We start from the raw sequence: 25,703 nt of genomic DNA, 5'->3' as shown, positions 1-25,703 counted from the left end.
ATGCCATGTGATATTTTAGAATCCCTCAAGGCTGACAACTGATGAATCTTAACATATATCCATCCACCCTCATCTTCAGTAGCACTAGTTTCCATCCTGAAAGCTTACCTGTATTTTCTCCATAAGGCATATCACATCACATCCTTCCTGTGCATAGCACTTCGGTACTACACTTGCCAGCCGCTATAAAATGCCAAAATCACTAAGAGTCCTTAGAAAATACATAGACATGGCATTAAGACCGTGAAGGGGACACATTTAGTGTGATAGTTGAAAAGACAACTTTAACATCTGGAAACGTACATGTTGGACCACCTTTTTTGTTTTTTAACTCTCCTCCATCCATGTCCATGAATGAGTAGGCATAAGCAGATTAGGGGCTACACATTTTAGTCAAATTTGCAAATACAGTACACATGATTGGCCAACTTCTCTAAAACAACTCCTGTAAGCACAATGCCCCACTTATACAGACTTATTGACCTCTGCTCATCATGCTAATTCTAAGAAAATGTAAGATTATTTCAAAATCAGATGTGACTTATCTCCCAAGATTTACTACTCAAGTACAATCCTATGTAGACACTGGAAAACTTTGTAGATAAAAATTCTAGGTGGCTCAATCTAAACTCTCCTCTTTGAAAACCAAAGTTTATTAACAAGAAAATCTTTCAGGGAGCCAAAAGAAATTATTCTCCACTTAACAGTCAACTCACTGAGGTTATGGTTGGAGAAAAAAAACCATACAGTGTACACTGATTTCAGACACAAAACAGCTGAGTAGGTTTCGAAAGACAGAACAGAAAAACAAAAACCATCCCAGGTATTGAAGCATCATATAATGCTTCATTGTCAAGGTTTTACTTGAATTGGATCCCAAATGCAAGGTTGCTAGCATCATCAATAATACAAAATAAGTTCTGGGCTAGAAATATTATATAGGATGGGTTGGAATTTAGACCATTTTTCCTAAAATATAATGGTTAGACTATCAGTCCCATGCAAATGTTCTGGGCTTGAAGCTTGATCTAAATCTATCCTCCTGAAGATAGGAGCTTTACATCTTCTAACAATGATCAACTATTGAATTAATGACATTCAGTAACATACAGGCCTGCAATTTAGGTGAATTGCAGAGCACCTCAACTTGCACAAAGCCCAAACCCCAGCATAGCATCCCTTTGATAACTACTCCTAGCTTTTTGACATGTAGATTACATTTAAAGTCAGTATTATCTGTAGCCTCTCTTCATATATAAAAACTACTGCTTTAAAAAAGTCTCAGCCAAGTAAGGGCTTAAGCTACACATCTTCTATCATAAAACCAGTCTTCAATGCTCAGCCCATAAATCTAGTACTCAGCACACTGAACTGAAGATCAGTTTCAAAATAGCCTCGCCAGAGAACTTTAAGACTATCTCCAATAAATCAGCAAATCCAAACAAAGAACCCTACCCCTCAAAAACAACAACAAATAAACCCCAAAAGCTGGGCGGGAGATGAGGCTCAAGCTGTGAACAAAAGCAGAGATCAAGCCCTCTATTGGCACACACATGTACACCCATACACCTCTAGTAATAAACTGGCTTAACTTCAAACATAGATTGGTATCAGGTACATATATAGAACGTTAAGATACTACATCTTTTGGACATGCCTGTTATCAAAGAATTAAAAAAAAAAGCCAAAAGCATAACCATGCACTGTTTAAGGAATTTTATTAAAGCAAGAATTTTATAATCCAAATTACGTTTCCTCGCACAGTTATCAATTCTGTTACTTAGAACTGACATCCTGAGCTATTCCACAGTAAAGAATTACAAAATTAAAGAAAGGAATGCTTTAAATTTTTGTACTTTGCTGAAAATTCTTTTTCCCAGGGTCTATAAAACATTAATTTGTTTTTATATTTTACTATTTTTTTGTAGTTTTTTTGTTGTTTTTAAATCAAGTAATCTAGGACTAGCACTGTTTGCTAGACCTGGCATTTGCTCGGTACATAAGGTTCAAAGTTTCCTTTCCTTTTTTTATTTATTTTATATTTTGCAATGTTTTTTTCATAATATTTAAGTTTTTCGATGTTTAGATATTTTTCTTCGGTGAAGCACGAGTTTCTTTTCATGGTCCCTGATCAATCTGTAAATGTAAATAAGAAAAAGAAAAGGGAAAAATAATTAAGATCAATACTGGCACTTGTCAATAGAAGATTAAGGTCCTTAGCAAAAATTCAATCACTTAATGTTTCTGTCAAGTTTTACTGGAACATAGCCATACTAATTTTACTCAGTAGTAGGGGTCTTGGGGCTTAACCCAGGGCCTCATGTTTTCATCTGACTTTTTTGCTCAAGCTGGCATTCTACTTCTTGAACCAGAATTGCACCTCAAGATTTTTGCTGGTTGGTGATAAAAAATCGTCTCTGCCTGGGCTGGCTTGGAACTGGGATCCTCTGATCTTGGCTATCCGAATAGCCACTAGCAACTGGTTAACACTCATGGTTGCTTTTGCACTATGATATCAGCGTAGAGTAAATCCAAAGGATACAACATGGCCCACAAAACCCATTCTATTTCCTACCTTGTCCTTAAAAAAAGTAATTCCAGATTCTGATCCTATCTGTACCTGGCTGTATAACTACATTATCTGGTTTCTTGGAATAAACAACAACGAGAGCCTAAGGGAAACTGAGGAGGCTACTATTCAATCAAAAAACGCACTGCACTATAAAAGCCAATGCCCACAATATAAAATCAAAGTCCTGTTATTTAAATATGTTAGCCAATAGTAAGGCAGTAAGTAGTTTCCTTTATCTGTATATCTGTATGTCTACCACTCTGTAGTAGCAATGTATTTAAATTACTTTCAAAGTAACTTTTTGCTTCCTTATGCTTCAAAGTATCTTCAGCAAACTTAAAAAAAGGTGGAGAAGCAAGATGAGAGCAATGAACCAACAAAGACAAGAAAACTCACTTTTAAACAGTTGGAACACCAGTGGCACTGTTAACTGCTTTCTGGGCAGCCTCTTTAGCTTGGTGGGCTTGTAGTACAGCTACAGCTTCATCAACCTATAGGGGTCAAATGAACAAACCAGCTTAGAGAAAAGGTGATTGACTCTTATCCTTCCATCAAGGTGCAACGAATATTTTCAGGAGCCAAACTGAACAGTTTTCAATACAGGTTTCTGCCATATGCAAGTGATGTGAATATGGGACAAATTACTCAATACCTTGATGCTTCAGATTCCTATCTATAAAATTGGGTTAAATACAAGTTATTGTGAAAATTTACATATAATAATTATAAAGCTCCTGGTACTGTGTCTGCTTTATACAAAGCACTACATTAATGCTTTATGGACAAACTCCAGCTTATTGGCTGGGGATACAACTCTGAAGGATATAAAAGCTGGTTGACTAGGGACGTGATACAGAAAGAATACAGAAAGCTTGTCTAATATGCTGACAGCTACGGGTTCAATCCCCAGCATCACCCAAAAAAGGGAAAAAAAAAAGGCAAGCCTAATCAATCATAGATTAAGAGTCAACTGGACAAGTAATTTATACTACCTTAGAACGCAGAGACTCTGGAGACTCAAGCATATGAAGTAGTTCTGAATTATCTATCTCCAATAACATGCCAGTGATTTTACCAGCAAGAGTAGGGTGCATGGCTTGGATAAGAGGAAACAGCCTTTCACCTATGAACAAAGAACATTCAAAAACTCTTTCAATCAAAAAATATTGATGGCACATAACTGTATCAAACAGGGGTTACTTTTTTTTTTTTTTTTTAAATCTAATAGAGCATTGTGTTAAACCCATAATCCCACCACTGTTCCTCATTTTTCATGGAAAAAGCAAAGCAAGATCTGCTACAATGAAATTATATCCTGGCATTATCTGTTTGTCAAGTTGGTATCAGTAAGTAGGTAGATGCCAACCAAGTCAAAAGTTGTCTTCACATTCCTTGTTCAAAACATGGAGTGAAGTCCGTAAGTAATGCCCACTACTTAATCTACCACCAACACATTTTCTTACTGGTTTCCCAGGGCTATCACATTTAGGTTCAGAATCTAAAACTTTGTATTTTCTAGCCTCTGCAACTGAGAAGGTGGTAACAAAGATACGTACCCAACATTTGCTTTTGCTCTTGAGGGGGGGCAGATGCCAACATGGAAGCAGTCAAAGGTTCCTGACCTTGTACATGAACAGCAGGCTAGATAAAAAAAAACAACAGGAAAAATAGTAACACATGCAAATAGCCACCAGTAGACAATCAAAAATCTAATAAAAACTACCATCTAAAGATTTCAAGTTGAGAATTACAAATACAGAATAAGGCATCTGTCAATACATACACATTCAAGTATGTCTAATCATATTGGACAGATTCCAGAGTATTTCATAATCATTCTGTTATGATCAATTACAAATCTATCTCACAGCCTAGTATTTCCCTTATACTTATATGCTGATCAACAATCAAAAACCCCTCAAGATGTCACTCCAGGAGGGGGACTGCTAAATACCTAATTTCTTAGAATATGTAAGAAATGGAACATTTTTACAAACACTTCTCAGCTACCAAATTGGTCCAGATAACGTAAGGTCCTATAACAAGAAATGTCTGTCCTATCTAACTTCAAAACACAAACTACCATTTTTATAAAGAAATGACCAAACTACCTGTTGCATGGTAACTTGTGGCTGTGCATTAAGATGTTGCTGAGGATTGCGGACTCCTGCAGCATATTTATATTGGGGAACGGTGCGGACAGCAGGAGTGGCTGCTGCAGCAGCAGCTGCAGGACGTGGACCCATTGTTTGTGTTGATGTGTTAGCTTAAAAAAAAAAAAAGACATTTAAGAATGTTTATTGCACTTTTTCAAGCTGAAGATCAATCTTTGCAGAAAGGGTAAAGACTCACCAACACGCTGTGTGGACATGACTCGTGGAACCTGTGAAGAAGCTGGTCTCATAGTACTAAATGGTGGTCTAGGAGCGGCTGGGCGGATAGCACCGGGCATATTTTGGAATGCTGCATTTAAAGATTCAAACATTAACTAGGGAGCTTTTGAGCTTTTAGAGCTGACATTTGCACAGCAGGCTAAAAATGGCCAAACAAAAATCAAAGCTGAATTTCAAGCCTGCTGTTTTATCACATTTAATCATTTAAGAGCCTTATTAAATAAAAACACTAACTCAATACAATGACAAACGCTTAATAACTGAGATAGGAAACATGATAAAAATCTCAAGTGTTCCTATAATCTAGAAGTGTTCTATAGGTCTAACATGGGACTCTGGTTGGGTATAGTGGTTCAAACCTGTAACACACAGCTACTAGATAAGTAGTGTAGACCAGCTCAAGGCCAGCCCAGGGAAAAATTCGTAAACTCCCATACCAATCCAAGCTAGGCATGCTAGTGTCAAGCTTCCAGATATGGATATAATGATGGAGGCTGGCCCTAGGAAAAAAATCTTTAAAGACCCTAGGCTCTGGAAAACAACAACAACAACAAAATTGACAAAAAGGCTGTGGACTGTATTCAAGTAATTGAGTGCTTGACTAGTAAATACAAGGAAGGATGCAAACCTTAGCGTGACAAATATGAAGGAACCCAAAACAGACATGACTATCATTAAAAATGAAGCAGCACTTTAAGCAAAACAAGTTGAGTGTGGTGATACACACCGGTAGTCCCAGCACTTGAGAGAAGGAGTTCAAGGCCCAAACCAAACCAAAACCCCCCCACAATTTATTTCAGGGGCTGGGAAAGTGGCTCAGTGTCAAGAGTGCTTGTCTTGCATGCATGAGGCCCTGGGTTTGATTCCTCAACACCACATAAACAGAAAAAGCCAGAAGTGGCGCTGTGGCTCAAGTGGTAGAGCACTAGCCTTGAGCTGAAGAGCTGAGGGACAGCGCCCAGGCCCAGAGTTCAAGCCACATGACCCACCAAAAAATAAAAAAAAAATTATGAATGTCAACAGTCTAAGTATAACAAGGGACTAACAGTCAATTTTCCATATGCATGTTTTATCTAATTCATAATTTTAGTTAAAGGGCTTACGATGAGGTCTGGCACCCTGAGCAGTCCAGCGAGGACTTGGTCTTAGTTGAGCAATTTGGCTAGGAGGATAGTATGCAGCACGGTTCTGAGTCTGCAGAAAGCAAGCAAATAAATCTGTTAGCCTTAGATTAAAAACAAACAAAAAGAAAAAAATTCCCAACAAATAGTTATTTGCTCTTACCCCCACAAAACATTGCAAAACCCTCAAGCAATTTTTTTACGAATTCTATCTCAATTCACTTTTAATGCACAAAATACATTAGCAGTACAAAAACTTACCTGTGGGATAGCTGCCATGAAGTAACCTGAAGGAGGTGCTGGCTGGTAGGGGTTGATTACGGGGTTGGGCACAGCTCGTACACTTGCCATTCTCTGCATATACTGGTTAGTGAGGTGAGCTTGGCGCTCTTCTTTGCGCTGAGCTAAAGCTACATATAGTGGCTTTGTGGCCACAATTCTACCATTCATTTCTGTAACTGCTTTAGTAGCTTCTTCTGGGGAGGAGAAACATACAAACCCAAACCCTTTGCTTCGACCACCTTCCATCATAACCTATTAAAAGAAAAATTAATGTTAAAGTAAGGTAGAAACAGTTAACAAAAAGAGAGGACATATAGGTCAGACTGTTAAAAGGGGCAATATTCATCTGAAGGCACTATATTCATAATCTGCTGTGTTAAATGGCAATTCCTTTGCAAAACTACTTAAATAAAAACACTGTTTCAAAAAAGGAAGGCATTACTCCATTTATAGTCAAAGTCATCAACTACCAAACTGTCACTTTGTATCAACCTCTTGTGTTCTTTAATTCTTCCTTAATATTCAAGTGTTAAGGTTAACATATAAACATACGTTATCTTAGCCTAACAATATAAAAATATGCGAAGAAAAACAGAATTAGTAAATACATAATTATATAAAAAAATTAAAGATGGGATATCACCTTAATTGACAAATCCCTAAAGACCAATGATTTTTCTAGCCTTTTTGGCACAATTTTAATTGTTAATCTCCATTTTAAATATACTAGCACCAGGGCTGGGAAGGTTGCCTTGCATGCCTGAGGCCCTAGGTTCGATTCCTCAGCACCATACAAGCAAAAAGAAAAAAAGCCGGAAATGGCGCTATGGCTCAAGTGGTAGAGTGCTAGCCTTGAGCTGAAGAACTGAGGGACAGCACTCAGGCCCAGAGGTTCAGGCCCCATGTCTGGACCAAAAAAAAAAAACAAACCACCACCAGCAATCCAAACTCTAGAAATCTAGATTCAAGAAGACATGAATTGTTCTAAGAGTAAAAATAAGCCACCTATTCAAAAATTTACCAAAACAAGTACACTAAAATAAATGATGGCACCAATATTTAGCAAAAATATTTAACCCTTAGCAAAAAAAGTGAAAAAGCACTTTAAGTGTGTAAAGGCAACATCAAGGCATACAGTATGACTTCATTTCATAAAAACTTTACACAAACTACAATAGCTCCTGTGTAGTTATTACCTTTCACATTTTACCCTATTGTCTTGCTTGATAAATCTGTTTTAATAAGCATTGTTAAATTAACAAATGATCGCCTTGAGAACAAATTGGACCTCCTTTTTACTCCCTCCAAAGGGACTGATACAACTGACATTCAAGAATAAATGTTTTGTCTGTCATGGGGCTTGAACTCTGAGCTGCTGTCCCTCAGCTCTTCAGCTCAACCCTAGTGCTCTATCACTTGGAAACCTAGCGCGACTTCCACTGAAGAATACATTTTATCACATCCCAAGTACCTGTACAGAAAATAAAGGCAATAAAGGTACTTTTATTAATCTACTTTGCCTCTAATTTTCCTGTCTATAGGTAGAAGATCCCTTTGGGTTGTCAGGAAAAGCGATAGGACCAACATTACATATCAACAAAATATTACTCACAGAATCTCAGCTCAGACACTAGACAAAACTACTAAAACTGAGGCTCTTAAATAACGATTTCAGAATTTGGACTAGACCCCATTTTTCTTTTATTGGGGAGGCCACAGTCAGGGGCTCACACTCACTTGCTCTTACCACTTGCACCTCCAGTTAGCTTCTTGCTGGGTATGTATTTGGGAGTTGGCAGTCTCATGGGCTTTTCTGCTGACTGCCCTTGAATTTCAATACTAATAGATAGGACCTTGTTTCTTAATCTCTGATTTCTGATTTCAAGGAATTATTGAACTGGGGTGAGTGAGATGTTGGGGTTTAACTACTCAGATTAGGATAACAGTAATAAAAATTATGGCTTTAGAGTAAGTTGCCTCCAGAAACTATATTTTTTTAAGAAAACTAGTTGAAACACTGCATGTCACATAAGGACACCACTGTTACTTTTACCAAATGCAGCCTACCTTAGGGAAAGATTAGGAGAATTAAAACGTTTGCACAAAAGCACCATTAGGCTACAACATCTTAAAATGAGGCAAAACGTTCACTTCTGAAAAACTGAAAAGAACTGGTATTTTTCTTTTTCTTTTTTTTTGAGTCCAGTCGTGGGGCCTGAACTCTGGGCCTGGGCGCTATCCCTCAGCTCTTCAGCTCAAGGCTAGTGCTCTCCACTTGAGCCACATCACCACCTCCGGCTTTTTTCTTTTTGCTTATGTGGTGCCGAGGAATGGAACCCAGGGCCTCCTGCATGCAAGGCAAGCGCTCTACCACTAAGCCAGCTTCCTAGCCCCAAGAACTGGTATTTTTCTGGCAAAGAAAACTATTTGTTTGTTTGCAAAATAAGTAAACACTCTACACAGGGGGAATTCCCCCAAACCTTTAATAGTGGGAAGAGAAAATAAGGCTGTAGTTTCAGGCTGGCCTGGCCTGTGCACAAAATCTCAGGAGACCTTATTTGAAAAAGCAGCTCAATCATAAAAGGCTAGGATGGTAGCTAAAGTGGTAGAGGCACATTCTTAGCAAGTTCAAGGACTTGAGTTTAAAACCTGTCAAAATAAAAACAAAAACAGTAGCACAAACCCTCCAAATTGTGCTTTTACCTTTGCACTAGTGATTGTACCAAATGGAGAAAACTCTTTCCGGAGACGCTCATCATCAATACCATCATCAAGATTTTTCACATAAAGGTTAACACCCTAAAAAGAGTAAAAAAAAACTATTGAAAAGGAAAAAGAAAACCAGTGATCCTGAGCACACCTTCTATTATTTTAGCCCATGTTTCTTCTTTTCCACTTTCAAATCCTCAGTTACCTGGCAGTAACTGAAATGAATGTAAAATAGGTTTCCGCATCCCTGTCTTATTTTGCTTGTTCAATTAAAAATGAACCTGGTATCTGGTGATCCTATCTTGCTTCATCTGCTCAAATTTGCGCTTAAGTTCCGTCTGTCGTTCCACTTTTTTCTGAGCTCGACCAACGTAAATTTGTTTTCCATTGAGCTCCTTTCCATTCATCTCATCCACAGCCTTATAGAAATCACAAAAAAATTTCATTAGTAACTTACAATAATAAATGTAAGCTAATTTCTTCAACAGTAAGGAAAATCTGTTAATTACAAAAGCTTAAAGAAAACTCATCTCAAAATCTACAGATCTGGTAATATAGAATCCCAATTTATACTTCAATACATAAAACACAAGCTAGTGTAATCAATGTCCAATAACCACTGGTACATATATAAAATCTCAACTCAACTTCATGCCCCTCCCGCTTACTGAAAAATATATCAAGACCACATCACATTTAATTACTTATATTTAAGGCTTACTTTCTGTGCATCTTCATGCCTTTCAAAGCTTACAAATCCAAATCCTTTGGATTTCCCACTTTCATCAGTCATTACTTTCACACTTAAGGCAGGTCCTAAAAATTTTTAAATTCAAAGTTATTCCATACATTTATAGTTTGTACGTTTCAACATATAAAACAAAGCTGGGGGCAGGGGAGAAAAGAGTAAATGGTATGAAACAATTCCAAACCTCTAGACAATTCTGCAAGCCTCCCATGCTTTAGGCATTTATGCTTTAAAGGCTCTTTTACACTAAGAAAGCAAACAAGCACTTCATATCATACTCCCTACAAGATTCTTCCTCCCATTTTAAAATGCTGTATACTTAAAGTTTTATTCTTAACTTTCAAGAGGTGTTTTCTATTACCAGCACTTGGATTTTCTTGATGTTAGAATTAATCTTTTTTTAAAGCCTTCCTTAGCCTATCTGCTTTTGAATAGATTGGAGGCAAAAAAACAAACAAACCAATTCCCAAAGAGGAGACATGTATGTTTCTAAAAACATGTCCCTCCCTCATCCCTAGTGGAAGAGACTTTTAACTAAGGAGATTATCTTATCCAACTGGCAGAAAACAGGTTAAAAATCACATTTGACTACTGAGACTGTAGGTGTGTGGCACAGTTTTCAATGTGCCTAAGGCCATATTCAAATTTCTACTATATATAAGCAGGTATATATTTAATGAAGTATCAGACAGATTCACATACTGGTGTGATCAACTCAGCATTTGGGATTAGTGAGTTAACAAAATCCAACTTCAGTAGGCTGCAGGGATGAAACATGAAAAGCTACAGAGAATTTGGCATTAGGATGCCAAAACATGACCTCACTCCTTTTCTAACATTATCTGTGTGCAAATTGTTTTTCTTTTTGTTGCTTAATGTTCAAAATGGCAGACTACAATAATTTTAAAAAGTCCCAATTATTTGAAGCTCTCAAAAAAGAAAAATTGACTTTTCTTAAATATGATGCTTGTAAGACTAGACAATTATCACAAAGTTGGCCAGCTTGCTGAGTCAGATTCATGCTTCTGATGAAATGGGATCTTTGAGTATGTAAGTCTAGCATCTTAATGTAGCAAAACAGATTTTCATGCCCTCCTAATACTTTGCAAGTCTAGCTTAATTCAAGAAACTGTAAGCATTTTTAAGTACCATGTAAGTTTCATCTTTTCTTAATATGAAATACTAGCCAAAATTAACTATGAGCAATCACTCAGAACTTCAAGGTAAAAATTTAATTCAGACACTTTACCAAACTTGCCAAAGAGTTCCTTAAGGCGCTCATCATCCATGTCTTCTCCAAAGTTCTTGATGTAAACATTGGTGAATTCTTTTGCCCTAGCTCCAAGTTCTGCTTCTCGTTCTTTACGAGACTTAAATCGTCCAACAAATCTAATATAAATATGTAAGGACGATAACATTAAGTCATATCCCTATAAAGTTCATATTGGTTGAAGCGATGTGATTCATAATTGACAATTTTTCAGAACCTCTAAAAGCATACTGTAACATAGAAATAGGGCTTTCAGGTATGAAAATACCAACTACATAAATAATAAACTTCTTAACCACAATCACAGTGCAAGAGCATTTCCTTTTCCTTTTTGTTAGTCAGGCTCAAACTCCAGGCCTGAGCACTGTCCCTGAGCTCTTCAGCTCAAGGCAAGCATTCTACCACTTGAGCCACAGTGCCACTTCCAGTTTTCTGGTGGTTAATTGAAGATGAGTCTCATGGACTTTCCTGCCCAGGCGGGCTGACTTTGAACCCTGACCCTCAGATCTCAGCCTCCTGTGTAGGATTACAGGCATGAGCCAACAGTGCCTGACAAGAGTATTTCTTTCTTTTATTAAAAGTTTCATCACCGCTGTCTTCAAGTGGCTCTTACTTTACTTGCCATCTCCCACAACAGAAATTCAAACATCCTAATTCTGCACTCCAGCCTCTAAGAACTTGGCATAACTACAGTACTGTCAATATCATGACTTTCAAAAACTTAATTTCTCCCTAACTAAAAGTAATGTCATAGAACAGCAATACACCTAGGAATCCTACTCAAATCATGATTGTCTCTATCTGTTCAGAAACACTCTCATCAAAAGAGTAGAAATGACCTTAAGATTATACATAGTCAAAAGTATTTTCCAAAATGGTCACCATCATTAATCAATGATCAGTCTTTGTGCATTTTGCAAGTGTTGGATGTTTAAGACAAACATTTCAACTGTGAATTAGTGAAATAATTCTTACCCAAAATGCTTGAAAACAGAAATATTTCAGACTTTGAAATTATCTGTAGAGATTACACTGGTTACACATTCTTAATCTGAAATATGCCCAAATCTGATTTGATCATTGATGGTACTAAAGAGTTTCAGGTTAGGAGCTTAAACTGACTAATATGTAGCATTTCCCTTGTTTAGAACATGAACTTGTTTTTTTCTCAGCCTGTCCCAAACTGAGATCCATCCTTAAACCTCCTACATGTTATGATTACAGATGTTATACCACTTTTGCCTAGCAAGATTATACATTACTGGTCACTGGTTTCCTTAGAGTAGTATGACTTTTTACATATTTAGTCTTTCCTTCATCATGAAATTGACAGAACTCTACCACATGATACAGTGATTTATGGGAACAGTATGAAGAGCAACACAGGTACCTCATAAAAACTAAGCCTAACCTGTACCTGTAGAAGAAGCTGAAGAACTCTCAGACAGTTAAAATGCCCTAGTCTGTAAGAGAAATCCACTGATAAAAAATTCTAGTTGTATCTATTACAAACACAAGGATATTAACTTTTTCTTTTTTTGCTGGTCCTGGAGCCTGAACTCTTGAGCCTGGGTGCTGTCCCTCAGCTCTTCAGCTCAGGGCTAGCACTCAACTTCTTGAGCCACAGCACCACTTCCGGCTTTTTCTGCTTATGTGGTGCTGAAGAATCAAACCCAGGGCCTCATGCATGCAAGGCAAGCACTGTACCACTGAGCCACCTTCCCAGCCCACAACTATATTAACTTTTAAAATGAATTTTGAATTATTATACTCACACTTTGCGATCATTTAGAAGCATCCCGTTCATTTTTTCAATAGCTCTTTCAGCTGCTTCCTGTGTCTCAAAATGTACAAATCCATAGCCCTTGGAACCATTTTCATCACAAACCACCTATGCAAAAGATATATACATACCCCTTCGTTATTTGGTATGGATTTAACATTCTTCCAGTGGTGGCGCCAATTTGTAAGCTACCTAGCTCTGAATATCTGGGAAATAAAAATGGTACTAACTGCACAGCTGTCATTTTAAGGACTAATCTAAAAGCAGCTCAACAATAGAAATGTATACTTGTCACATTTTTGCTTACCTTACATGAAAGGATGTTACCAAAAGCAGAAAATGTATCATACAGTGCTTTATTATCAATGGATTTGTCCAAATTTTTAATGAATATGTTGCCCACTCCACTTTTACGAAGTGATGGATCACGCTGAGACCACATGATGCGTACTGGCTTGCCCTTTATAACATCAAAATTCATGGTGTCCAAAGCACGCTCCGCTGTTTAAAAAAAAAAAAAAAGACGTTTTCAGAGTTTGGGCAAATATCTACTTCAAAATCTTAACTGACCACTTACTATATAATGCAGAGAAAGGACACTGATCAGAATCCCCACAAGGATGCATATTGCTAGTATTTTCTGAAACAGTATTTTCCCTTAATCGCCAAAGTTAAAAATATCTTTTTGTTCCAGTCTATATAAACCCAAAATTCCTTCACATACAGCTTGTTTAATGAGCAATAACAAAAAACTAACATTGGCAAGCTGAAAGCAGCTTCCTGGCTATTTGATCAAGAAGTTACCAAGAAGGTCACTTTATGGTTCATCACTGCTAACATTATATAAAGACTAGCTCATTTTCTTGATAAAGGGAGAATTTTCACAGAACTTCCTAGTATCATGTAACAAAGTTACTGTAAGGATGGTCATATTTAGCTGTGAAGTAAACACTGAATTAAAAGACTAGGTGTAATGTTAAGTTTGCTTTTAATGCTTTTACAAATTAACTGTATCTTAGGTCATTGGCTTAACAAGTTACTTATTTGGAAAAAGTAATACTTTTTTATGTTAAGTCAGTCTATCTTAAATCCTGAAACAATTTCCACAAACCCCACGCCAATATAACTATAAAGTTATCAACAGGACAAAATTTCTAGCCACTTTTAAATGTAAGTTCTAGCTTCTAGACCATAGTGATAATCAGGCGTCAGCCTACTATCAATTAACCACAGTGACCACACCTACTCGGCTCCTTCAGTGTAATTTTTTAAGCTATGCTTGAGTTTCTTTTGAATGAGTCACCTTTTCCTATTAACCTGAAGACTGGTCACTGCTGAAAGCTATTCCAAATCCACTGATCTATCAATAAATTAAAAATATTTTTATGCAACCAGCCAGTGGCTCATGCCTGTAAGGACTGCCACCCAGGAAGCTGAGATCTGAGCACCATGGTTTAAAGCCAGTCTGGATAGGAGTCTGTAAGAGACTCTTCTCCAATTAAGCACCCAAGAAGCCAGAGCTGTGGTTCAAGAAGCAGAGCACTAATCTTGAACAAAAATGCTTATTGACAGCACCCAGGCCCAAGTTCAAGCCCAGTAGTATCAGCAAAAAATAAAATGAAAAACAAAACCAGTGGGGGGCGGGGCGGGGCGTGGCGTGGCGTGGCGTGGCGGGGGTGCAGGGGGAGTAGAATGCCTACATTGTACACAACCAAGTGAATGAAGATGAAGTTTTATTTTGAAAAGTTATGGTATTTCTCTACTGGCATAAAATAGAAATATTTAAGTGTACTGTAACCATGGCAACACGAAGTTCAATCTTTCTGATTCAAAGGGATTAAGGGATTATTCAAGGGGCTAGACTTGAAGATGTTAAAACTTTAGAATAATCCCTTCAAGTTACCACCTTACAATCTCTGTTAATTCCTTCCTAGTTGTACCAAGTGACACACACTGCCCAGAGTTGAGAACTGTAATGAAGTGATATCTGGAGTAACTGCTTACAGGGCAAAAAATCCTGCAGTGCAGTTTTACAACTTTTGGACAGTATTGCTCAGCATACCCTGCTTACCTAAAAATCTCAGTATCAACTTAACCCAGTTGGTTAAGTTGAAAAACCTGGTCAAGAACTCGCATTTTAGAATACTTGGCCTGTATCCAAAACTCTGAAGGACAAAAAAAGTGAGTAACTGAAGCTGTCTTCCTAAGTCAATTGATCCTGGCAACTCATCAGGCCATAGATCTGTTTCTCGAATTTTGTTTTTGTTAAAATACTTCAAACGAAAATGTAAACTTGTACTGAATCACTCAAGATTTCATGGATATTGGGCCACTTTTAAAGATATGAGAGCCTTCAGTCACCTGAATGTACAGATTAAATGTAATGGTCCAGTCCAAGTTAGCTACACTAAGGAACATTTAGAGCCAAAATTAGCTAACATTTTAAAGAAAATCCTGTGAAAACCACAGGCATGACTTCTGAAAAGTGTGTCTACACGTGTAACACATCAAACGTACTTACATACTGAACGATCACTATTATCATACTAAGTTCTAATTTGACTTTAAAAAGGTCTATAGTTGCCCGAGCAAACTCGCCTTCAAAAGGAGGGTCTTCTTTCCACATCCCTTCCTCCCATCGCCCCGCTGGTAATGCAAGAGAAATGGCTCATGCAGGGGAAAACCCCGGAACGCACGTGTCATTGGTATAGTCTGCCTTCCCGAGTCCATCAGTCAGCGTGATGCGTTATTAAAAAATGGGATCGCGAGACCAAGGACCCCCACACCACACGGCACCCTAACTTTATTCGAAGGCCTCGTGGCTCCCCGACCCAGGAGATCGGGCCATTTAGCAGGAGCAGGCCTCGGGCCTGTGAGGTTACAGGGTTCAACACGTGGTATTTTTCGAGCACGGAATCGCACTTCCTCCCGAGGCCGGGGCGCCGGCCAGAGCCCAGGCCGGTGGGAGTGCCTCCACCTACGACCCGGGAAGGGGCTCGGCGCCCCGGAATGCTGCAGCTTCTGGCGGGAGCGCAGTGTTAGAAGCGAATCTCACCCACCCTCCCCGCGCGTCATCACCCTAAAGTTTGAGAGCGACTGAGGACGAGAAAATGGTCGCAAAGGAGGAAGTGGCTGGGCAGCATGCGACTGCCGGCTGCGCGGTCCCCGCCGGCCCGGAGATCGCAGTTTCTGGCGACCCGGTCGGAGGTCCCAGAGCCCGATCCTCTCCCTGCCGGTCCCGGGGGGGGGAGGCTGACATGCCCTGCCGCCCCCGCCCCGGGCCCGCCGGCCTAGCGGCCCTCCGTGCCGCCCGCGCCTTATGGCCGCCCTCCCGCTCGCTCGCCGGCCTCCGGGCCTGGCTCTCACCGTCCGCCGGCTGCTGGAAGTTCACATACGCGTAGCCCAAGGAGCGGCGGGTGATCATGTCCCTGCAGACCCGGATGGAGAGGATGGGCCCGGCCGGGCTGAACTTCTCGTAGAGCATCGCCTCGGTCACGTCGGGGTGTAGATCCCCTACGTAGAGCGAGGCCATGGGGTAGCTGGGGGCGCTGGGGTTCATCTCGGCACGGCTGCCCGCAGGGCCACAGGCCGCGACCTTTCCGTGAGAGGAGAGCGAGTGCTGGGGCCGGGGGCCGGAGCCGGGGGGAGGGGAGCGGGGGCGAGCGCAGAGGGACAAAAATCAACCGGAATCGACGACTACTCAACGGCCGCAGAGCCGGGTCGCTTGGCTGCCGCCGCGGAGTGGCCGGCGGCTGGCTGGGAGAGGCTGGCGGTGCCGGGTGCGGGCGGGCGGGCGGGCGGGAAGGCCTTGGTCTCTGGGTTTCTTCTTGGAGCTGCTGCGGGGCCGCGGGCGGGCGGGCGGGTCGGTCTCGGCTGCTTCACCGGGTTATTTTATAAAAGAGGAGGAAGGAAAAAAAATAAAAGTCTCCGGCGGGGGAGACGCGGATTTTTTGTAAATTTTTTTTGGGTTTTTTAAAGGATTTTTTTAGATTTTTTTTGGATTTTTTAATAATAAATGTGTGTTCCGAGCCCGGAGCACACACTCCGCACTCTCAGCACTAACCGCCGGGGAGAAGGGGAAGCACCGCCTCCTGCACCCTCTACTTATACCCCCCGCCGCACTCGCCCCGCCCCGCGCGTCTGACGCCAGGGCCCTACGCGAGCGTCAGCGCCGGAGGAGGCGGAGGGAAGAGAAAGCAGGAGGAGGAAAGAGCAGAGAGGAAGGGAGAGGTGGCGGCGGCCGCAGTTGCGGGTGTGGGGGTGGGATTAGGGCGGGGCGGGGCTTCTGCGCACGCGCCGCGGCCGGGGGCGGGGCCCGCGTTGCGCAGCGCTGCGCGGCGGCGGCGGACGGCGGCTCGCGGACTGTCCTCGGGCGAGTCCCGCCCCCTCCTCCCCGCGGAGGAGCGTTAACCCGTCACCGCGGCGGTGGGCGGCGCACACGGCTTCCGGGTTCCACAGCGCCAACTCCCCCCCACGTGCGGGGTGTGCGGGGGATGGGGGGGGCTCTCGCTAATCCGCTAGTTCCCTCCCGGAGGGACGCCGGATCCCGGGGGGTGTGCTGGCATGGACAACCCCCCCAGAGGGCGCGGTTTCCGAAAGGTGCGTGGAGGGAGCCGCGGTGGCTGCCCCTTTCTCCTACCCGAACCGCACTACGAGTCCCAGCGGGCAGCGCCGCCACGCGCGTCGGCTGTGGGAGCGATGGCTGCCGGGAGCTGGAGTCTTCTCCTTCCCCCCCCCCCCCAACGGCCGCGCCGCCCGCGGACCCTAACCGGCCGTGGGTCCCGCCACCCGCTCGGGGACCCCCAACCGTCCGGGGCGCCGCAGCCCCCCTCCCCCCGCCGCGCCGCGCTCCCGGGAGGGTGGGGGCGGGGAGGCGCCCGGCCCCGCCGGCCCGCGGCGTCTCTGGGCGCTGCTAGTCCCAGTGGCTTTAATTTGGGGCACCTGGCAGGGGCGGGGGGCGGGGGGAGGCGGTGTCTTCGGTCACTTACTGCCTGAAAGTGTTGTGTAGGGTACCCTAAAATGTCTGGATAGTGTTCACACACGTCTTGGTGGTAGGAGACAGGACTTGGGGTGGGGGGAAACGATGCCCGTGGAAAAGTACGAGTTTCTCAGTCACTCGTTTATGGCCATCCAGGTACAATTAGGAAAAGACAAGCTTATTTGAAATCATTTGGTGTATTATTTGTGGGCTTTAATAGACGTGGGCTTTAATGAGCTGATAGCCGTAAAAGTGCCGGTGTAAGAGTGACATTGTAAATGTACTTTTACAGTTTTCAAAGCCTTAAACATCATACGGGTTAGCAGCAATCTCTTGTGAGAAGTAGGGGCAGGTAGAATTTTATTTTACTATTAAGGAAGCAATCTCAAATGATTGCCCAATTCTAATTCAATGAACTTCAAGGCATCCCTGCTATATTGCCTTATTATATGTCCTCATTTAATTAGAATTTAAGCCAACAAATCCTACACAAGTACTATTTTTTCTCCTATGCTGTAGGAAGAGGATACTATTTTTGAAAAATGTTACTTCGTGTTCTTTATCAGTCAAGGACTGTTCATTAGGAAGATATAGCTATTACTAAACAAGTGACTATCAGAATTCTGGTTAAAAATCAATCTGTGAATATATTTATTCATGGCCTACCAAGTGGAGCATACTGTATCTGGAAGGATTCATGACAAAGACTAATTCTTGCCCTCAGGAGGCTCATGATGACTTCTTCGGTACTACTGTAATTATTAAAATCAACACCACAAGCACCTAGTCTTGGCATTTTATCAGACTGACAATTTTCTATTAGATTTTAAGTAGATTTCCTTCAAAAAAAAAGCATTATTCCTTCTTTAAAACATTATTGTGCTTTAAAGAAAACGAATTTTGGTATTTTTATTGCTGAACATAGGTGATTTGGAGAACCAGTCAGTCAGTCATAAAAGAAAAAGTAGAAGAGGAAATTATAATTTGGAAACAACTTTTCTAAAAACAATTACTATGACTATCAATTGCTTTTCATATACTCTGTTAGACGATGAAGGTACATTTCACTAAAACATGATTGTAAAAAAACAAAGGTGAAAAGGATATCTCCTTGGAGCCTGATAATTTGGTCAGAGAGCAAGAGTTTGGCCAGCAACTGTATGGAATGGGTTAAGTATTTTAGTCACTACTGAGGTCTCCCCATCAGGTTTTACCAGAGCCTGGATTAAATAACTGAAAAGACTTCTTTGCTACAAATCCATTTTATACAAACAAACTTCCAACTGGTAAATCCAATTAAAAATTCAGCCTCCAGGCCAGCTTGACCCAGGAAATGATGACCTAGAGGGTAGAGACATTCTAGTTATTGGAAGTATACATTTGTTGTTTATAGATTGATACTTTGGAGAGGGAGCTAATTATCAGGCCTTCTAAGCCATTGTGGTTCTTGTCATTTTTGGATGCCATTGTGTACTATGTGCTAGGGAAGCCAGTAAGAGCCTGTCCTTGAGAAAAGGAAATTATTCAGATGGGCAGAAGGGTCAGAGCCCATTTCAGGAAAACACAAGTGCCCTTTGGAACTGGAACCAAGAACCTGAGGTTGGTTCTCTTGATCCATGAATCCACCTATTTCTCACTTCCAACCAGCTTCTTAGAATTGTTCTGATCAAAAACGAAACCAACCCCTCTTACAGTGTATTCTTTCACTGTTCAGTTTTTAAAATTTCTACTTTCCTGTCTTTGGTTCCTCGGTCCACTGCAATATATCTTCCTTTTATCTTCATTCAACTGTCCCATCAAGAGTTTTCAATGATTACACATCTGTTGACAAACTCAGTGGAATTTCTTAGGTCTATTTTACTCACTGCAAAATCTGTGTTTCCTTCCCTCTTAAACATATTATTTTTATTTCTGCACTACCTTCTTCTAGTTCTATCTTACAAAATATTTTTTTTTTTTTGTAACTTCTCATACTGCCAGATAAGGCTGTGTACTTCCCTTTCTTTGGCCTTTAGCCTAGTCACCTCTACTTCCAGTCTCCACTATCTTTTGTAGTTTTGTAGGGAACACTTACTTTTCTGTACTTGAGCAGGGACCTGAACCCAGGGCCTAAGTACTATCTCTTAGCTTTTTGCTCAAGGCTAACATTCTACCACTTGAGCTGGAGCTCTGCTTCCACCCCAACCCCACCCCCCTCTTCCATCCTGGTGCTTAATTCTGGGTCTGGACGCTCTCCCAGAGATTCTTTGTGCTCAAGGCTAATGTTGTACCACTTGAATGGCAGCACCACTTCCAGCTTTTTCTGAGTAGCTTTTTGGAGGTAAAAGAGTCTTCATGGACTTTTCTGCCTTGGCTGGCTTCAAGCTGGGATCCTCAGATCTCAGCCTCCTGAGTAGTTAGGATTATAGGTGTGAACCACTGGTGCCTACCTACTTCCGTCTTTTTGATGCTTAATTGGAGATAAGAGTCTCAAAGACTTTCCTGCCTGGGCTGGCTTCAAACCATGATCCTTAGAGCTCATCTTCCTAAGTAGCTAGGATTACAAATTTGAGCCATCCATGCTTTGCTAGGGAGCATTTCCTAACATAAAGATTAAGCCTAGAGAGAGTATACTTTTAAGTACTCAGGCAAGCAGAGAAAATATTTACTACATTATATTAAAATAGGATGTTCATGAACTAGCTCTCAAAAAAAAAAAAAAAAAAGCTCCAATGGAGAGTTGCCATCATGTATATTTTATGTCTATCTTATCCCTAGTATGAAGCCTGGTAAATTGGAAGCAGTTGGTTTTTGTGTTGCTTTACTTAATCTCAAGGCTAACCATTTCATGAAAAATGGACTAACAGAAAAGTCTTAAACCTGTTATTCACATGTGGAACTAGAGCAGTATGCCCCCAGCTCTTGGGCTTCTTTAGCATGTTCCTTCCAATGCTACTAGTTATTTCAGGGAACCTTGTTACACTGTTACTAGTAGTGCTGTTACTGGGGCTTAAACTCAGTGCATAGTGCTTTTGCTTGGTCTTTTTGCTCTTGGCTAGTACTCTTCTTGGGACACTTTCAGTTCCATTGGGAACACAACATACTGATTAGACTCTCATTTCCACTACAAAGCCTGGAGATGGCAGACTTTTAGTACCTGTCAAGGAAGGACAAGCAAGAGGACTGGACAAAAAGATCTTCTAGACCATAAAACTAAGCACCTATACAATGACAGTTATACTATTATTTTACTCTTTTTAGGAGTAATAAACTTCCCTCTGACTTTTAACAGTGTGATTGCTTATTTTAGGATTAATAAAAGTTATAAGTAAAAGGCAGCACATGGAAACATTTGCCAGTTCCTTTTGCCTTTTTGATACACTATCAGTTTTCTATCTCATTATTTCTTTTTGGTCTTAAAAAATATCTGGCTTGCCTATATTATCTAATTTTAGATGCAAGCTATGAGATAGTGCCTTTATACATATACCATCATTCAATTAACTTGTTTTAATTTAATGGATACATTCTAAGGTTTCCCAGAGAACTTATTTATTTGAACTTGATTTATTAATAAATTTCCAAATACCTTTATAGAGTATATCCAAGCTAATCTACAGTATCTTGTATAATTGTAAGACAATAAAACTTAGCTGGTTGTGTAAGATCCTTAGGTTAATGCTAGGAGATATACTTGAGATGGATAATAAATGAATGTGGTAGCTCCCTCCCAACTGAAGGGTATACATTTTGTTGATACTTGAAATAAAAACATGGTATCATAAGATCCAAACTATTCAGTATTTGAGAAGATCAACTATCTGATTATTTGGTTCCTAGGTTAGTGAGGATATAATATGTATCCAAATTTATAACTTGTCATACCAATATCAGAAGGATCATGAGCCCTATTCAGATTTTATGTATTCTTCCATATGTATTACATGTGTTCCTCATACCAGTCTAGAATGAAGAGATTCATAAAAGCATATGAAATTGGATCCTGTTCCTAGATTTTGTGTCAGTTGATATAATCAGACCTTAGTTCTAAGAAAATGGGAGACAAAAAGATATAAATCCTGTAACAGAGATCCTAAACCCAGATTCATAAACACAGAAATGGGAGGAAAAAAGTAATAGTCTTGTTGTAAAAGAATAAAACTCAGAAAAATGTAAAATTAGTAAGGTTCCTTACAAAGAGCTCTTCTAAGGTCGTAGCCATCTGTGTTGAACCATTGCACTCTTTATGATATTATTTAACATAACCAGGATACTACTACCACTGCACTAGCATTATTGTAATTGCCTATTGTATGATTAAGTAATTGTATGATTCTATCATTGAGTACCTCTCATTTCTCTATAAGAACATATCAATTGATTTGGCAGATACTAATTCAATTTGTAGGAGAAATACTGAATAGCAACGTATACATGATACATACAAAAGATACAATTGTATCAGAAACCAATTTGGAAAACAGTTGCAATACCCTTGAAACAGTGTTGAATAGTTGTTGCCATCAAACACCTAACTTATTTCCTGTTATGAAGTAGAGGTCAATGTGAGAATACTCTGAGGTGAATTAATACAAGAATATTTCACAAGCCGGGCGCTGGTGGCTCACACCTGTCTGTAATCCTAGCTACTCAGGAGGCTGAGATCTGAGGATCGAGGTTCAAAGCCAGCCCGGGCAAGAGAGACCATGAGACTCCTATCTCCAATAAACCAGCAGAAAACCGGAAGTGGCGCTGTAGCTCAAGTGGTAGAGCGCTCGCCTTGAGCTGAAGAGCTGAGGGACAGCGCCCAAGCCCAGAGTTCAAGCCCCACGACCGACCAAAAAAAAAAAAAAGAGTATTTCACATAAATAGAAATTTAATTAAGAGCTAATCATTAGTGAGTATAGACAATATTATGCATGGTAATCTCATTCCTTCCTTACACAATCCTAATATGGGCAGAAAACTACCATAGGGACTATGATACCTAAGAAGTAGAATAATTTTGATGCAAATACAGACAAGTGTAAATTTCAAAGGATGAAGTCTTTGATGTGGGAATTGGGAAGGGGACTAATATTTGGATTAATGAGAATAAAAGCCATTGTAATGCAGAGGAAATAACATCAAAATGTCCTGGAGGTGAGACTAAGCAATTTGTGTTGAGGGATAGCAAAATCCTAGTGCTAGAAGTGTTGGACATGAAGGGTAAAGGCAAGTAGGGAGGTGGGCAAAAATAAGGAAAAACATATCAGGGCTTGAAAAACAGGAGAAATAATTTGGTGCTAGAATGAAAAGGGAACATAGGACCATTCCTTTGTCATGGTGGTATTTTTTTGTCCTTTTTTTTCTGCTTTTGTTTGTTTGTCTTGTTTTTGTGCCAGTCCTGAGACTTGTACTCAGGACCTGGTTGTTCATTGTCTCTTCTGTTTATTGTTCAGCTAGCATTCTACCACTTGAGCCACAGCTCCACTTCTGGCTTTCTGGTGGCTAATTGAAGTTAAGAGACTCATGGACTTTCCTGTCCAAGCTGGTTTTGAACTGTGATGTTCAGATCTCAGCCTCCCAAGTAGCTAAGATTATAGATGTAAGCCACCAGCGCCTGGTTTTTTTCCATAATGTAATTCTGGTCATAGTGTAAAAGTACTGGATTTGAAAGATGAGAAAAAAGGAGATCAATTAAGATATTCTTGGAACAGTGTCACTTTGATCTTCCTGGAACGGAAGGTGAAGAAAACAAATTCTGTCTGATGAAAAGAAACACAGTTTATTTGGGAAGATAGACACTTTTTCCTATAGTAAAATTTAAAAAATAATTATGTTGCTCTTTATATAAAATGTATTGGGTGATATAATTCATTCGTCCATTAAAATCAAGTATTTACTGATACCTTGATGTATTTAAGGCATTAATTATAAAATGTTGAAACTGATAAGGTTTCTACCCCTATGCAGCTTGCTTTCTAGAGAATTAGGTAATTGTTTTAAATGTTTAAAAATTAATAAGCAGGAATAATTTTACATAGCTTTTTCTTTCTCAGTCTTTTTTTGGGGGGGGGGGGTTCAGTCATGGGGCCTGAACTCTGGGCCTGGGCGCTGTCCCTCAGCTCTTTAGCTCAAGGCTAGCACTCTACCACTTGAGCCACAGCACCACTTCCGGCTTTTTTCTTTTTGTTTATGTAGTGCTGAGGAATCAAACCCGGGGCCTCAGGCATGCAAGGCAAGCACTCTACCACTGAGCCACCTTCCCAGCCCCCCTTTCTCAGTCTTCATAGTAGCCAATGATAATCTAGCACAGGCTTTATGTTGAGAGCTGAGTTTGATATAAAACTTGAAAATCTGTAGAAACATGATGGTGTAACCTTTAGGCAATTATGAGTGGGTTCATCTAAGGATTGAAGTCAGTTTCAAACTGAAGTATATAGTAGGTGATGAAGTCAAGTATCCTTGGCTGGTGATTTTAAAAAACTGCTGTACTGACATGTACATGCTTTACATATTCCATATGTATTTACTGAGTGATATATAAGTGCCTTTCAGCATTTCAGATGCCCATTTCTAAGGGCAAAGGAAAATACCTTGAAGAATATATAATGACAGCAGCATCAAAGAATTTACCTGTCCTTTTTTTTTTTTTGGTTCTGGTCGTGGGGCCTGAACTCTGGGCCTGGGCGCTAGCACTCTACCACTTGAGCCACAGCGCCACTTCCGGCTTTTTTCTTTTTGCTTATGTGGTGCTGGGGAATCGAACCCAGGGGCTCATGCATGCAAGGCAAGTGCTCTACCACTGAGCCACCTTCCCAGCCCCTACCTGTCCTTTCTATAATTATTTTTTTTTCAAATGCAGAGCATCTTTCTAACAAGCACAAAGCTCTGAGTTTGTACACTACTCCACAAAACAAAAACAAAGATTCAGAGAGCTAGAATGTAGGCCCTGTAGCTTTGAATACCTAGACAGAATGTGGGTGGGGGACATGGGCCTTTAGCTACTGGACATGGGGAGGGCACCATGAAGAATGACTCCTGACTCCCATAGGCTTGGGCCCTACTTTTTGGATGTATCCTCTTCAAGGACAACCAGAGCCATAACTACCTACCTACCCACTCATCAGGAGAGGCTCTGAGAGCCATGAGGGAGAAGACTATACAGGAAAGCCCAGGGCCTAGCCAGCTGTCCCATTGAGAATGGCAGGGTCAAGTCCTTGCCTCTAACATCTCTGGAGACCAAGGAAGCAGAAATAAGGACTCCCACAAGACAGGTGTTTTAAGGTAAATCTCACAAAAACCTGCAGCCCCATGAATACACTTAACACTGTCAAAAAACTGAGCTACTTGAGCAGGAAAGGAAAGAGCAGAAAAACACCACCAACAAACTAGATCAACCCCAGTCAACTAGAGCTCGAGTGGAAGACCATGATGACCCGAGTAGAGACAGGAGACAAGGAACTTGAGGCGTGGTGTGATGGTGCCTGCGCTGATCTAGGCCTAAGTAGGGTCTGGTCACAGGGAGCTTGAGAATTGATGACCCAAGGTTGGCAGGTAACCTGTTGTCCAAGTCCCACCTCTGCCTCTAGGAATTCAGGCATGTCTATCACCTGGGAGGGGCACATCACCTTCTTCCACCATGAAGACAGTTAAAACCAATTCCCTATGGTGCTGACTAGATCCAGTGTCCCTATTTCAAGGCCACAGGGAAACAGATCCAGGGAGCCCCCCAAAACCAGCTCAAATCAATAGGACTTCTTGGTAGTGGTTCTATAAAGACCTTTATTTGGTGTTTTTGTCCAGAATGGGAGCTATGTAGGCAGGCTATTGCAGCTATGTATTGCAGGCAGGCATTGCTCCGGACTCCCCAGGATCTCATCTTG

At 40.8% G+C, this 25,703-nt stretch overlaps 1 protein-coding gene across 1 annotated transcript; it reads right to left on the bottom strand.

The window, feature by feature from the left end:
• Positions 1 to 1,701: 1,701 nt before the first annotated feature.
• Positions 1,702 to 16,954, bottom strand: Pabpc1 (poly(A) binding protein cytoplasmic 1). The gene is made up of 15 exons (XM_042672913.1): positions 16,245 to 16,954; positions 13,186 to 13,379; positions 12,871 to 12,986; positions 11,075 to 11,214; positions 9,799 to 9,893; positions 9,359 to 9,496; positions 9,072 to 9,167; positions 6,348 to 6,620; positions 6,069 to 6,159; positions 4,925 to 5,035; positions 4,684 to 4,838; positions 4,129 to 4,213; positions 3,565 to 3,695; positions 2,969 to 3,063; positions 1,702 to 2,136 (listed from the first exon to the last, which is right to left on the bottom strand). Exons 1-14 carry the CDS (start codon positions 16,435 to 16,437, stop codon positions 2,971 to 2,973), a joined length of 1,911 nt encoding a protein of 636 aa, XP_042528847.1. The 5' UTR covers positions 16,438 to 16,954; the 3' UTR covers positions 1,702 to 2,136; positions 2,969 to 2,970.
• Positions 16,955 to 25,703: the final 8,749 nt, after the last annotated feature.

Source organism: Dipodomys spectabilis, unplaced genomic scaffold (assembly GCF_019054845.1).
Source record: "Dipodomys spectabilis isolate Male_0828 unplaced genomic scaffold, ASM1905484v1 ptg000783l, whole genome shotgun sequence".
NCBI classification, from domain to species: Eukaryota; Metazoa; Chordata; class Mammalia; order Rodentia; family Heteromyidae; genus Dipodomys; species Dipodomys spectabilis.
This window is presented reverse-complemented; position numbering and strand designations above follow the sequence as displayed.

Coding starts and splice junctions, on each gene's coding strand:
- Pabpc1 (XM_042672913.1), bottom strand. CDS start 16,437: ATGAACCCCAGCGCCCCCAGCTACCCCATGGCCTCGCTCTACGTAGGG. Junction 9,168..9,358: donor ATAGGATCACCAGATACCAG/GTTCATTTTTAA, acceptor TACTCTTTTTAG/GGTGTTAACCTTTATGTGAA. Junction 3,064..3,564: donor CAGAGTCTCTGCGTTCTAAG/GTAGTATAAATT, acceptor TGACCCCTATAG/GTTGATGAAGCTGTAGCTGT.